General features: G+C 47.1%; 1 protein-coding gene across 4 annotated transcripts in view; it reads right to left on the bottom strand.

The window, feature by feature from the left end:
- Positions 1-15,410, bottom strand: part of TNFAIP8 (TNF alpha induced protein 8) — a 115,924-nt gene that overhangs the window by 34,038 nt on the left and 66,476 nt on the right. Inside the window, exon 1 of one of the 4 annotated variants that reach the window (XM_045891456.3) lies at positions 4,006-4,267. The exons of the other annotated variants lie outside the window; for them this stretch is intronic. Within the exon in view, the coding sequence (XP_045747412.1) occupies positions 4,006-4,078 (73 nt within the window). The 5' untranslated portion in view covers positions 4,079-4,267. Of the gene's footprint in view, positions 1-4,005; positions 4,268-15,410 lie in introns of those variants that run through there. 4 annotated transcript variants of the gene reach the window in all.

The following is a 15,410-nucleotide window of genomic DNA, read 5'->3' as shown; positions in this document are numbered from 1 at the left end:
CTGGGTGGCTCAGTCATTAAGCATCTGCCTTCGGCTCAGGTCATGATCCTAGGGTCCTGGGATCGAGTCCCACAATGGGCTCCCTGCTCAGCGGGAAGCCTGCTTCTCCCTCTCCCACTCCCCCTGCTTGTGTTCCCTCTCTTGCTGTGTCTCTCTCTCTGTCAAATAAATAAATAAAATCTTTTAAAAAAATAAAATAAAATAAAAAGATTTCATTTATTTGTGAGAGAGAGAGCGCACAAGCAGGGGGAATGGCAGGCAGAGGGAGAAGCAGGCTCCCTGCTGAGCATGGGGCCCAATGCGGGGCTCGATCCCAGGACCCTGAGATCATGACCTGAGCCCAAGGCAGACGCTTAACCGATTGAGCCACCCAGGAGCCCTCATTTTATAAGTAGGCAATGATCACCTCTTACCACTCCCAGTGGGGAAGAAAACAGCCATGGTCTTGCCCTCAAGAGCTTGTGGTCTGGAGAAGAGATGGTGAACAGGGCAGCGAGTGGAAGAATGGGTGCTCTGAGAGAGGTCAATCGGGGGTTCTAATTCAGGCTGGAGGTTCAGAAAAAGCCCCTCCGAGGAAATAAGGGGGTCAGGTGGTGAGAAGGCTAATTCGGGCAGGAGAACCAGCAAGTGCAAACACTTTCAAGTAGGGAGCTGAAAGAAAGGGACCAAGAAAGGGACCAAGAAAGCCATGGGACCGGGTGAGGAGCCCCAGGTGGAAGGAGTGGCCATCCGCAGAGGGAAGGACCCCTGGCTCCACAGACACCAGGAGGGAGGGTGTGGGTGAAGGTTGAGTCTGTCACCCTGGGAGCAGGAAGTCGAGGGCGCTGTCTAATGGCTACTGTTTTCTTTGTGAAATAGCAGGCCTGGTGAGGAGGCAGGAGAAAATCTGGCTGAGAGGTGTGTGGGGGGGGACTGGATGTTATTATGGGCCACAGAGGAGGAGCTGAGCTCACTCACCTCTCAACCCTTACTTCTTCCCAAGTCCCCACACAGCAGACCCTCCCTCCCAAGGGCTTTCTCACTTCCTGATACCAACACTGTTAAGAAGGGGGACAGGGGCGCCTGGGTGGCTCAGTCGGTTGGGCGACTGCCTTCGGCTCGGGTCATGATCCCAGGGTCCTGGGATCGAGCCCCGCGTCGGGCTCCCTGCTCGGCGGGAAGCCTGCTTCTCCCTCTGCCCCTCACCCTGCTTGTGTTCCCTCTCTCGCTGTGTCTGTCAAATAAATAAATAAAATCTTAAAAAAAAAAATTAAAAAAAAAAAAAAAGAAGGGGGACAAAGGAGCCCTGGATCCCTTGATGCTTAGCACTAGAAAGGTCCTCAGAGACCTTAGCTTCCATTCATTTTTTTCCTATTTCATAATTAAGTACTTTACGCAACAGGATGCCAATAAATTCGAAGAATGTGGCCATCAACCTATCTCCTCAGGAAGCCCCCGTCCACTGGAAACTGTTGATAGCCTCCTTCCCGTGACCTTCCCCTTTTTAACACACTGAGTTTATCCCTTCATTTCTCTTGCTCTCTTATTCACATCATGCCTGGCTATCTTAAATTCATTCCACTTTTAATAAAGCGAGGCCTGGATTATCTTCCTCTGTTTCATACTCAAGCACAATCACCTACTCATTTGTCAGCGGGCAAAATTAAATCAATTCTCTAGAAGGTGGCTCTAGACTAGGATGGAGGTTCAGCCTTCCTGGCACAGAGTCAAGTACGTTCTAAGCTATGATGGCTTAACAATATCCCTAGTCATTTGCTTCCACATTCACTCACATCCACAAATCTGTTGGCGTCCAAAGACTTCTGAATCGACTTGATTTTTTTTTCAGATTTAACCCCAAAGAAAGCATACTAGTCCCTCACTGTGGCTCAGAATGACTTAAAAGTAACCCCCCCCCCCCATTACGGCCAATCAGCACAAAGAATCAGAAGGCAATTTTCTTGCAATGGAGACATTGTGAAGAGTTTGTGGTGATCTCACACTAAATGGGATACTGAAGTCCCTCAGGAGGAAAAAGAAAAAAAAAAAAAAGCTAAGGAGGGGGAAAAGGATTAATAAGGATAGAGAAGATAATCAAAAATAATTTACACAGCATGGCTCTTTTCATAGACTTCTGAGAGGTAGTAGCCAAACAGAAGGTTCTAGATCACAGCTAATACCCAGTCTTACAAGCACTGCCCAGGAAAACGGACACACACACACACACACACACACACACACACACCCTTTACTTCCTGGCAGAAGTTGCAATGATTCTATTAATACGTATTCCTTCCATCTCTCTGAAGAGTTTTTCCATATTCTACCCTAACTGCCATCAATTTAAAACTCTAGCACCTCATATTCTTACTATTTTTTTAAAAGTCTGGGCTTTCTGTAAAAGGCAGAAGCCAGATAAATTGTTGCAGATCTGCAGAATGTAAATGATGGCGAGTGGAGGCAAGGTGAGGACAAGGTAGGAAGGGACCCTCGAGGGACCCCAACACACTCCAGTTTTTAGGGGACCATCCAGAGAGCTGGGCAGGAGGGAACAATGTGGAAACACTTTGGGATACCGTGTTTCCACCTCCTTCCTTCCCAGAAGAAAGAAAAAACAGTCAGGAAAAAAATACCAATTTAAATGCTACTTGTACTCTACACACAAAAGTTCACCAGGCTGGATTCTCTCAGCCTGCTTCCTATTTGCGTTCGACTATTTTTGACTTACTATAAATTGCTGTTATAAAGACAGAAAAGGCATCCATCAGCACATAGCTCCAACAGGACAGAGGCCACAGCAAGGAAACATTAATCCCCCACGCTCCACATCAAGCTCGAAAACAATGCTCTTGGCTGTCATTTTTCTTCACAACAGCTTTGTATTTCTATTAAACAAGCCTCTTTTATGGACTGCTCCCCCCACACCGTATAATAAGGTAAACACCAGCCCACAGAGACTACATTATGAAACACAGAGCTTTACTTTGGGAGGGGAATCCGTAAGAGACAGAACAAGTTCCAAGGGATCTTGCTACCTCCCATCTACCAAGTGGAGAATGATGGGGTTCCTTTCTGCTCCCCAGGCTCCCAGCAGCTGCTGTGACTGACCTGAAACTTAACCGGTTTCCCAAGAGGCTACTTGAAAAGAAAAGGAATTTTCCTAATTATGAGCAGTCTCCTCTCCTACTCTCTAATTTTCCCCAACTATCCTCACTCCCACCCCCACTTACAAGAGGACTTTTGTATACATAAAGTTTCAGGAAACAAAGCACACAAACACTCAAACACAAATAAACTCCCCGAACTAACTCCAGCGTATAATTGCGTTTTGGTTGGAGTTTTTCCAGCCCTGTCACCCGTTCTCTGTTAGGAGTAAATGAAACCCTTTGCCTTGGCAAAGGTAGAAACAGACAAACTCGCCTCAGTTGCAAGCTGCACAAGGCGCCCCTCCTATCTTTGCGCTCCCTTAGGTCCCCAACAAAATGAATTCACTGCTGAAAAGTCAGCAAGGGTGGGGTGGGGGGGGGGAAGACAGCAAAAACCCCACCAACCAACCTATTCCCCAAATGAAGATCTTTCACTTCTCCCCCTCACTCAGCTTCCCCTTTTAACCGGAAACACAAGGAGTTTCCAATTTCTGAAACCCTTTTCAAGGGACCCTGGACCCTTTGGGCTCTTCCGAGGGGAGTCGCTTTAGGCTGTCCCGATGCAGGCAGGCAGCGCTCGCGAAAGCACCTTTTGCATTGCGTTGCGTTTCCAAATTAATCTACAAAGCAGCCTTCCGCGGGCTGGCTGAGCTGAGTCCGAGACTCTTCCTCCCCTTGTCTCGGAAGGGCTGCAGGGTGAGAAGGCTCCAGAAGGGCTCCGCAGACTCCACTCGGAGCTGCGAGGACGCAGGGCGAGGGACAAAGTACGCGCCGCTCCCCTTAAGACCCCCATCCGCGCCCCGACCCCGCCTTTCCTGCGCATTCCTCCGCGGGGCTGCCCCCAGCCCCCCAGCCCCGCGCCCACAAATCAGACTCCTACCTTCCTTGGATTCTTCTGCTTCGCAGTGCATGGTGGCTGGGTAACCGGCTGCAGGGGCGAGTACCGCGGACATGTACTCGCACGAGCTGCAGGCTCCCTCCGAGGCCCAAACCCGCGCACGGCAGAAAACACAAGGCAGCAAAGCCACTAAGATCAAAACCTCCGCGGGGCGGAGGGCTGGTTCTGGGGCAGGGATTTTCAGGGGGAAAGTTCTGCAACGGTGACGAATCGCGTCTCAGCTGCGCGGCGGGAGTCCGCCCCCGGGGCCGCGCGCCCCGGCCCGTCGCGGGGCGGAGGCGACCTGGCGCGGCGGCGGGGCCGGCGGGGCCCGGGCGCACGCAGGTGGGGCGGGGGCCCGCACCGCAGCCCGGCCCTGCGCCCGGGCAAGGCCGAGGGGCGCCGGGGGCGAACGACCGCGACGGGCTACGCCCGGGAAATAAATGTGCGCTAAGGGAGAAGGTCTCACTCCTCGGAGCGCGCGGCCGTCGTACAAAAGTGAGAAATACGCGGTCAGAGAAACGCCCCTGGATCTCTGCGTTAACATTTTCCGGCGCCCATTTAACTTGCCTTGTCCTGGGGGATCTTATACGCCTGAAAAATACGGATCTTTTTTTTTTTTTTTTTAAGATTTTATTTATTTATTTGAGAGAGAGAGAGAGAGCACATGAGACGGGGGGAGGGTCAGAGGGAGAAGCAGGCTCCCCACCGAGCAGGGAGCCCGACGCGGGACTCGATCCCGGGACTCCAGGATCATGACCTGAGCCGAAGGCAGTCGCTTAACCAGCTGAGCCACCCAGGCGCCCCAGAAATGTATTTTTTTTTTAAGATTTTTTTAATTTATTTATTTTTGAGAGAGAGAATGAGACACAGAGAGCAGGAGAGGGAAGAGGGTCAGAGGGAGGAGCAGACTCCCCGCCGAGCAGGGAGCCCGATGCGGGACTCGATCCCGGGACCCCAGGATCATGACCTGAGCCGAAGGCAGTCGCTTAACCGACTGAGCCACCCAGGCGCCCTTTTTTTTTTTTTTAAAGATTTTATTTATTTGAGAGAGAGGATGAGAGGAGAGAGAGAGAGCACATGAGAGGGGGGAGGGCCAGAGGGAGAAGCAGACCCCCCGCCGAGCAGGGAGCCCGATGCAGGACTCAATCCAGGGACCCCAGGATCATGACCTGAGCCGAAGGCAGTGGCTTAACCAACTGAGCCACCCAGGCGCCCTCCTTTTTTTTTTTTTTTTTAAGATTTTATTTATTTATTTGAGAGAGAGAGAATGAGAGACAGAGAGCATGAGAGGGAGGAGGGTCAGAGGGAGAAGCAGACTCCCGGCCGAGCAGGGAGCCTGATGCGGGACTCCATCCAGGGACTCCAGGATCTTGACCTGAGCCGAAGGCAGTCGCTTAACCAACTGAGCCACCCAGGCGCCCTACACCAAGATTTATACTTCATCCCTGCTTGCTGTTTCCTTGTGATTTTTCTCCATTTCCAGAGTAGACACGAACACTATGAATGTGTTCTGTATGAATCAAGCACATAAAACCTGTAGTCCAAATTGAAATTAGTTACATTTCCTTTTTTTTTTTTAAGATTTTTAAATTTATTTATTTATCTGACAGAGAGAGAGAACAAGTAGGCAGAGAGACAGGCAGAGGGAGAGGGAGAAGCAGGCTCCCCGCCGAGCAGGGAGCCCGATGCGGGGCTCGATCCCGGGACTCCAGGATCATGACCTGAGCCGAAGGCAGTCGCTTAACCAACTGAGCCACCCAGGCGCCCTGAAAAATACGGATCTTGAAGCTGCTCCGGTTTGTACTTATTTTCGCAGGAAAGGAACATGGATATTGGTCCATGTGGCTGGAAGGACCAGTTTCACCAGGCAGCAGGGCCTTCTGAAGAAAGTGGGGGCGGCCCCCGCCCCCTACCTTTGCACGGGGAAAGCAGACAAGGCGGCTTACTCAGCATAACCCGGGCGAGCACTCTTAACTCAAACCCCAGCCCCAGGCGCATGAGCCCCTCTGCAAGTTAGCCCCAAGGGTGGTCCTCGGAGGGAGAGCCCCCTTCCCTCCCCGCGCCACTCCGAACGACAACGGGGATAAATTCCTTCCAAATGCCAAGGGGGGAGGCGTGTGTTCGGCTTCTGAAATGCTGATAGAATAGAAAGTCTGCAGAGCCTGGGGAGGACAACTCAGTTCTTGCCCTCAGGTCCCGTCCCCTGGCTCTTAGAACCGGCCGAGAGGTGGGCGTCTTGACGGCGAAACCTTGGTTTTCTCTTCCCAAGAGCGAGGAACAGAGCTGACACTGATGTACCTGTCTTAATAGGGGTATTTTGCAAAGCACTAGTTCTATCACCAATTTAAGGCAAAAGATCCTCTAATAACGCACCTGAAAGATCGATTAGGGAATTGTGAGACAAGTTATATTTTTTCCCTAAGTTTATTTCCCAGTGGCTTTCTTTTTCCTCACTTCCCATTTTTATATGGGCAAAAAAACCAACAACGAAAAACAAAAAAACAAGAGTAGACACTAGGATATAAATTCAGTGAAAAGACAAAAGATATGGATTTAAAGAGCCTGAATGAAAAATTGATCATTTTTATGACCTTGAGCAAATTCTTTAATCTCTCTGCCCCTCCCCCCCTTCCCTCACAGGTAAAATGAGGATTAAAAGTAGTATTTGCTTCACAGATTTATGTTTGGTATGAAATAAGGTAATACAAGCAAAAAAGGATTTGAAAACCGTAAGTACGGCACAGATTATTACTAACTATTGCACCATTAAAAGTAAATTTTGGTAAAAGATGCTCAGGTGTTTTACTTCAATACTGGGTTCAAACGGGAAAAAAGGATTTATGCAAGTCACAAGCAGTCAAAGTGATCATAAATATTAATATAAGGCCTGGGTAGTAAATCACTTCCTATTACTGAGTGATTCTAACATGCCTAAAACCCCAAGCTGACTTATCTCAATTTCACTGAAAGGGCAGGATGGTAAGAGGGAGACATAGCCAATCGAAGAGAGAGAAGGGGAGAAACATCTGGAAAACATCAGTGTTGCGGAGCCTCCTGTAAAGTGACCTCACCACAAAAAGGATAATAGTGTGCACCCTTCTGAAAGTCACGGTTAACTGTGCTGTCCCTTTTGCCACACATTCTGAGTCAGGAGCGGCAAAAATGCATACCTTACCTCAGTAACCTCAAACTTCCAAAGGAGACGTGATCATTTTGAACCCAGAGAAATGCTCCCTCACCAGGAAGAAGCGACCTTTCCGGTCCTGTCCAAGGCATCATTCTGGGAGCCCTCCCTCCCACACGCATCATCTGCCCTTGCCCTCCCTCCCCACAGCCCAGATGTCCACAGATGGCCACCAGGAGCGCCACAGGACCTCAGCCGGGCCTGTTCTCACACAGCTAAGATAGCTCCCATTCAGCTATAATTGGACTAAGATGCAACACCTTGTTCAATGTGATGATTATGCAAATTCAGACAACCCAAATTCCAAGCCCCATCTGCTGCAGGCAGGGCTCCCTTTCACCTTCTTCCTTCAGAAAGGGCCCTCCTCAGAATTATTTATTAAATGGCCTTTTGCAAGTCCAGTTACGTACAAACCACATGAGATGTGCTAAAATACATGCCCCTAACGTTTGGCTTGTTTTCACACCCGATTCACACAGAAAGGCCTTCAGGTTAGCCAAGGGGAAGGACTGCTGAATGAACAGTCCCATTCCTGCCAGGTCAGCCTTGTAATTCAATTTAGAGTCATTTTAGAATCTCCATCTTTGAACACTCACCCCATCCTCAGGAAACCTGGAAAAAAAAAACTTCTTTAATATTTAAATGAAATCCAGCAGTCTCCTTGGGGAAGGATGTCCTGATCTAACTCAACGGCAAGGAAAGCTCAGCTTATTTTAAAAGACTGTATGTGGACAAGGACGCTCCTCAGTCATCAGTATAACCTTGGGCAAACAGCACCATCCCAGGTTCCCAGCCTACAAAGTGAAGCCAAAGGGCAGCTGATTCTCCTGGACTTGCATTCCTGTCACTTCCCATCTATGCTCGGTCAGTCACCTCATCTTGATTTTGCTCCACTTTTGTTCCAGAGGGGATTAGTCGCTTTTAAGCCTCCAGAGAATAATGCTCTAGTACCTTATAGTCATCTACCTCCTGTACGCGGAATCTGTTCACCCCTGAATATTTAGAAATACTCCAACTTGCTTAGAAGTCACACCAACAATCATTATGACCAGCCGATACAAAATAGCAATTAGGTTAGCAACACTTGTCAGTTAATACCATACTGCACTTACATACTAGGTTGAACTTCTACCCGTGCGGAACAGTGGATCTCCCTCCCCCCTTCTGTACCCAGATGGGAGAGGGAAAATGGTGCCTAAGATTCTGATGATTTTTTTTCATTCATTTGGGCATTATCAAATATGTGTATGTATCACATGTGAATGGGACCTGTTCATCTGGAGCTTACTGGTATAAATTTGGTAATCTTTTTTTTTTTTTTTTTTTGTCAGAGAGAGAGAGAGAGACTGAGAAAGCAGGGGGAGCAGCAAGGGAGAATCAGGCTCCCCACTGAGCAAGAAGCCCTATGTGGGACTCGATCCCAGGACCCTGGGGATCATGACCTGAGCTGAAGGCAGATGCTTAACCGACTGAGCCACCCAGGTGTCCCTAATTTTGGTAATCGTGACCACAGATCTAATTAACTCAACCTTCCAAGTGACCTTGGTTCTAAGGAAGGTTTATTAATACCACCCCTTCACTGAATTTTATCAGAGAGCAGCAGAAAAATTTCCTCTTAAATTATACCTCAAAAAATGCCCTTTTTAAATTAAAGAAAGCAAGCCTGGACTTTGGGGTCTTTGGCTCACAGCTGTCCAGATGTGTATTAAGAACAGGAAGGTCAGCAAGTTTTCAGACTCACAAATGAAAAGACCAGCAGAATCGAGGAGAGAAGAGGCTTATTCAGGAGGTAACAAACTCTACTCACATTCAACAATGTTGTAAATTCTCTGCAGTGAAAAGTACTACACATCTGTATAAGGGAGTCAGACCTACACTCCCAGGTCACAAGAACACCAGGTCATAACAACACGCACTGTATTAATACTTTTTATTTCTACCCTGCTGACAAGAGGCTGGCTAGGTACATATGACATTTTAGGTCAGAAAAAAAAAAGTTGTCTACTTAGCATAAAAAGTGGCTTTCTTCTATTTGACTTTGAAGCTTTCCTCAACTCTTCTTGCATTACTTACGTCCACACCCTTAAAAGTTCTTTGGAAGGGGCCCCTGGGTGGCTCAGTAGGTTAAGAGGCTGCCTTCAGCTCAGGTCATGATCCCAGGGTCCTGGGATCGAGCCCCGCATCAGGCTCCCTGCTCTGCGGGAAGCCTGCTTCTCCCTCTCACGCTCCCCCTGCTTGTATTCCCTCTCTCGCTGTCTCTCTCTCTATCAAACAAATAAATAAAAATCTTTAGGAAAAAAAAAAGTTATTTTGAAGACTCCTGTGGTCTATACATACAGTTGGCTTTCGGTCTCTCTCCTCACACACGGGGAAGGGCTGTGTTCTTGGTCTCACCTGGTTGGCGCCGCAGGCTTTGCGTCCTTGTTATCTTTCTCAGACTTTTCTGCATTTTACCTTCCGAAAAAGAGGTGAGGCTACATGGGTGTCTCTCCAGAGTCCTCTCCTCCCCGCGCCCGGCCCTGGTGATCTTGCTCTCCTTGCCTTGAGAAAATTTGTATTTACCAGAAATGGAGAAGGGAGCACTCAGATGAGAGTGGAGGTCATTCATGCAGCTTCTCAGGAGGCCAAGCGCCCAGATGCTTAGGCACTGCTGGGTGCTGGGATGAGGCTGGGGAGTGGGAGGGTGGGGCACAGAGCTGCTGTGAGTCAAGAAAGATCTGCCAACGTTGAGCGTGGCCATGGAGGAGGGAGGAGAGCTGCCTTCCAGGGCCCTGCGTTCTACCCCGGTTGACACCTTCAGCAAATCCTTCATCCTCACCAACGCTCAGGGTGTGGGTGGATAATTCTGAGGGAGTGGGAAGCAGTGCTGAGGTCTGAGGTGAGCGCGGATGGAGACTACAGTACATCTGGGATATACCTGCTTCCTCGGCTTCCATTGTTTGTGTTATTTTTCTCCTAGGAAATCTTCCTTGCTCAAAAGTGCTCAGCAGATGATTACACACACACACACACACACATTCAAAATCAGGCCTGAAAATATTATCTGGAGAGTGTATGATGCATGGTCTTTCTTTTATAATATTTAGCAATGATGCCATGCATTTATTTACATAGATTTTAATTTTAAAAAAGATTTTATTTTATTTAAAGATTTTATTTATTTGTCAGAGAGAGAGAGAGAGCACAAGCAGGGGGAGCGGCAGACAGAGGGAGAAGCAGGCTCCCCGCTGACGGACTCCATCCCAGGACCCCGGGATCATGACCTGAGCCGAAGGCAAACGCTTAACTGACTGAGCCACCCAGGCATCCCTAAAAAAAAAGATTTTATTCAGACTTCCCAATGATCTCCCTTGGGGCAATCATACCCATTTTACAGATATGTCATTAAAGAAAGGGAGGTTATATGATTTGCTCAAGATCACAAAACTAAGTAGTAGTGTTCTTCAGACTGCAGTCAACTCAGTCTAGGCATCCTGTGTCCTCTCTCTAGACTTTCTGACTCTATAAAACTACTCACGTAAAATTCAAGTCCTTTATTTTGCAGAAGGGTACCTCAAAGACGGCTACTTTGGGAGGTTTCCAGAGTTTGAGCTAGAGCTGGCATAGACTTCAACTGGCTCTGTCTGAGGGCTTAGATCACAGGTTCAAATGAAAGTTATTCCACTCCTGATATTCGATGCTTTACATACACTATAAGTTCAATACCTTCTATTTATTCAGCTACATGAAACCACCACCATTTTTTTTTTTAATTAAAAGTTCGGTCAGGACCCTAACTAAAGCTCCTGGACTATGAGGCTGCCAAGGGAAGGGAAAAGACCACCAGGCTCGGTGGGGGAGAACTGGGCCCGACCACCATAAACCCAGGAAGGACTGCCTGCTGTGCATTAGGATGGTTTTGTCCTATTCCTTCTCCTCTCACTTTTCTGCTAAAAATGGGCAAACCAGGGGTGCCTGGGTTGTGCAGTCGGTTAAGCGACCGACTCCTGGTTTCGGCTCAGGTCGTGATCTCAGGGTCGTGAGATCGAGCCCCGTATGGAGCCCTGCATCAAGCCTCACATGGGGCTCTGTGCTCAGTGCACAGTCTGCTTGAGATTCTCTCTCCCTCTCCCTCTCTGCCCCCCACCTGCTTGTTCTCTCTCTCTCTCTCTCTAAAATAAATAAATCTTTAAAAAAAATTTTTTTTACATGGGCAAGCCACTGAACCTCTCTGGGCTTCTGTGTGCTCATTGATAAAATGGGGTCCATGCCACTTACTTAACAGAGGAGAAACAATAGTGAAATGAGGCAGGAATGGGACAAAGCACTGAAAATTCTGAAATCCCCCTTCAACTCTTTCCCGAATACTTCTGTGAATGAGGCCAGGTTGTTTTAGGTTGTGGAACATGTATCTAGAAGCCCTAAATGCCTTTACACCTTGCAGCAAGGAAATAATTCTTTAACAAGATAAAGATAGATTTGGGGGGGGGGCAAGAGCAGGAGGGGCAGAGGGCAGAGGGAGGAGAGAATTCCAAGCAGGCTCCACGTTCAGTGCGGAGCCGGACGCGGTGCTCAATCTCATGACCCTGAGATCATGACCTGAGCTGAAACCAAGAGTCGTTTGCTAGTGATCATCTCTTTTCTCTTCCGTGGGCTCACACTAAGGCCGTAGAAAGTGCTGCCAAGACAGGTTGGTTAATTGCATCTGAGGAGTTAAGAAGCTTTATTCTGGTTTATGAACAAATATGAAATCCACAAGGAAACGAAAGTCGTGCTTCATATGTGGAATTTGGACCATACACAGACTCCTGGCCTGAGATCCATTTGAAAGTCTAACCCGTAGGGGCGCCTGGGTGGCTCAGTTGTTAAGCATCTGCCTTCGGCTCAGGTCATGATCCCAGGGTCCTGGGATCGAGCCCCACATTGGGCTCCATGCTCCGCAGGAAGCCTGCTTCTCCCTCTCTCACTCCCCCTGCTTGTGTTCCCTCTCTCACTGTGTCTGTCTCTGTCAAATAAATAAATAAATCTTTAAAAAAAAAAAAAAAAAAAAAGAAAGTCTAACCCGCGCCAAGTTGTCCTGATTTGATTTTGACACTGAGTTTCTGACACGGGTAGAATGGCTATTAAATTAACATCACTGTTTAAGAGACAGAAAGGCTGGTAGGCGGAGCTCCAGGGCTGGGCAGGCTTGCCAGGTGAAAGCAGCCAGGGCTGAAACCCAACAGACAGACTCAGCAGGTGGTAAAAATGTGAACCAAAGCAGAACTTATCCAAACAGGGTTTCGGAGGGGAAAGCGGGGGGCTGTTTTGCAGGTAGCACTGAAAGGCATGGGTCAGTTTTTCCATTTGAACAGGTCAGGTTGCAAAACTCCAGCCATTCCGCTTCTCCTTAAAGAAGAGCTCTAGAAATATGTAATAGTTATGATTCACCAAGTTGGAGACTTCACCAAAATAAATACCTTTTCTGAGAAGCTGCTAATATGAACAGGGTAGGGTGCCCCTCTAACGAGAAAAGGTCTTACGAATCCTGTACCTTTCCCAGCAGAAACAGAAGAGTGCTAACATTCAAAGCTTTCTTAATCTGAGATCTACTCCGACAGAATTCTGACTACTGAATTCAGCAAAGTGCCATCAAATGCCGTTTAACTTTCTCAATTTTAACTACGTGCAAGCAGCCCGAAAGAGAGAAAACGTTACCATATAAATGCATCTGCTACCGTTCCATATAATGATTTTCTGCTGCAGGGCGAGCCTGTGATGGAGCTAGGAATTGGCGGGTCCCTCCCTGACTCTCATCTCTGTATGGTCTCCTCACACGGTGAGCATCTCATGCGCTGATGGTGAATGTTGTATTTAAGGCTATGTATTTTTTTTTCACATCAAAGTGCTTCCAAAGACAAGCCAACTATTTCATCTAGCAACCCATTCCAATGGTGGAGGAAACAGACAGTAAGTCTTCTACTTGCTGGAAAGTGATATGTTATTCTCCAATCTGGTAACTTCCTAAGAGGTTTTCAAAAATAACATTACCCCAGACAGTTTTGACTTTACCCACCATGACTCTTCTGTCCTCTCAACCGAACTGGCACCTTAGATTCTCACATGTTAGAGTGCTGTGGTCAGAGTTGTTGAAACAGACTCATAATTTTAGCCCCGAGATCCCCAAAATGAATGCCGTGGTGCTGAGGGCAAGCGCACAGGGGTGTCACAGGATATTGTAAATTTTTGAGGAAAACAAAGCATTATTCAACATCTCTCAGAAACTGTATGAACTACTACTTCGAGCAAGTTCACAAGTGTAACATTAGATTGTGCTACATTTCTTTTGATGACATCATTTCTTTGCAAAGCTAGGCTGTTGGCAGTTGCTGTGATAAAAAGCAAGTATTATATTTAAAAAGTACATAAGACAGGAAATTAGGGTAGTGAGATCCAATCTGATTTCAAGGTTTGAGAAGTTGTGAGTTGGCCAGTGATCAATTTATTGCCCAACAGCCCCAAATTCACCCTTCATCACCTGCTTTGAGAAAAGAAAGACGGGACTTGGAATATATTTTTTCTTTCGCCAGCCAGTACAATTCTAAGCTTTGTCAGTGGGGTGCACTGTGGAGACCTTACTGGAAGAAAAACTTTCCCCTCCTGGTTCTGGTGTGCTTTTTTGAGAAACCTCCCCATAGATAGATTGTCTCAGCCTCCTAGTGGGTGGGTTTCTAGCAAATTCTAACCAGCACAGCATTACGGTAACTTCTCTGCCATCCAAGATGCTGTGGCTGGCCACCCTCTTCCATCAAGGTCTGGTGTGGAACAGTGAGATGCTCACGCTTGGTGCTCTATCTGGAACCCATGGTAAGTGGCTGCTCTTTACATTAGCTATTCCTCTGTTCTTTACAATTCTCTCCACTGGCTAGATAGTCCTCACTAAAGTTAGTATTTCTTTTGATTGTTTTATTATTATTAATTGTGGTAAAAGGCACATCACATAAAATTTGCCATCTTAATCATTTTTAAGGGTACAGTTCAACTGTACTCAATGCCGTTACGTTGTTGGGCAACCCTTACCACCACCCATTTCCAGAACTCTTTTCATCTTGCAAAACTGAAACTCTGTACCCATTAAACACTAACTTTCCATTCTCCCCTCTCCGCAGTCCCCAGCAACCACCATTCTACTTTCTGTCTCTGAACCGGACTACCGTAGACAACCCATATAAGTGGAATTACAGAGTATTTGTGTTTTTGTGTGTGACTGGTGTATTTCACTTAATGTCCCAAAGGTTCATCCATGTTGTAGCTTGCGCCAAAATTTCCTTCCTTTTTACGACTGAATGATATTCTATTGCATGTAGATATCACGTATCACATTTTGTTTGTCCATTCATGGACCATTCAATGGGCAACTGGGTAGCTACGCCCTTCTGACTATCGTGAATAATTCTGCCACGATCATAGGTGTACCAAGACCTGTTCAAGTCCCTGCTTTCAGTTCTTTGGAGTACATCCCCAGAAGTGGAATTGCTAGATCGTACAGTGATTTTCTATTTTTAATCTTTTGAGGAGCCACCCTACTATAGTGCTAGTTCGTATTTATTTATATGAAACTCTCCTGTTCCTATTTTCCTGTCTCCCGATTGGATCCTGGCTGAACCACGCAAGGCTCAGCAGGGGCACTCATTCTACTAGTCACTGTGGTGAAGAATGAAATAAAAACATTCTTTTTTATCTCTCGATTTATATGTATCATGTTTTCCACACAGCTACCAGGTTATTAGTACAGAAATATGTAGTAAGTTATTTAGACCTAAGCACTTAACATTCTTTTTTATCTCTCGATTTATATGTATCATGTTTTCCACACAGCTACCAGGTTATTAGTACAGAAATACGTAGTAAGTTATTTGGACCTAAGCACTTAATAAATGGAACTGTGAGGTATTCCTTGTGTCCAAGAAAATGATGTGAAAATAATACAGAGACCCTAAAGGGTCCATGAGTGAATATTGTCAGGAACCTTTGCTCCTGCCTACAGATTTTCGGTTGCCAGAAGGGCCTGTCCATTTGGATGGCTCCTTACGTTCCCCCCATCCAGGAGTATCCTTCCTTCTGAAGGCACAGACAGACCCCCACTCCGACCAGCAGCGACACACACACACACACACACACACACAGCATCTTGATTTTCTTCCCAATATCAAATTATTTCTCACTGAGGCAACAGTGGCTAGAATCCTACCATGGTCCCCAG

This window comes from Mirounga angustirostris, unplaced genomic scaffold, assembly GCF_029215605.1.
Source record: "Mirounga angustirostris isolate CCGP_5_RB_7025 unplaced genomic scaffold, mMirAng1.0.hap1 SCAF_7, whole genome shotgun sequence".
Taxonomy (NCBI): domain Eukaryota; kingdom Metazoa; phylum Chordata; class Mammalia; order Carnivora; family Phocidae; genus Mirounga; species Mirounga angustirostris.
This window is presented reverse-complemented; position numbering and strand designations above follow the sequence as displayed.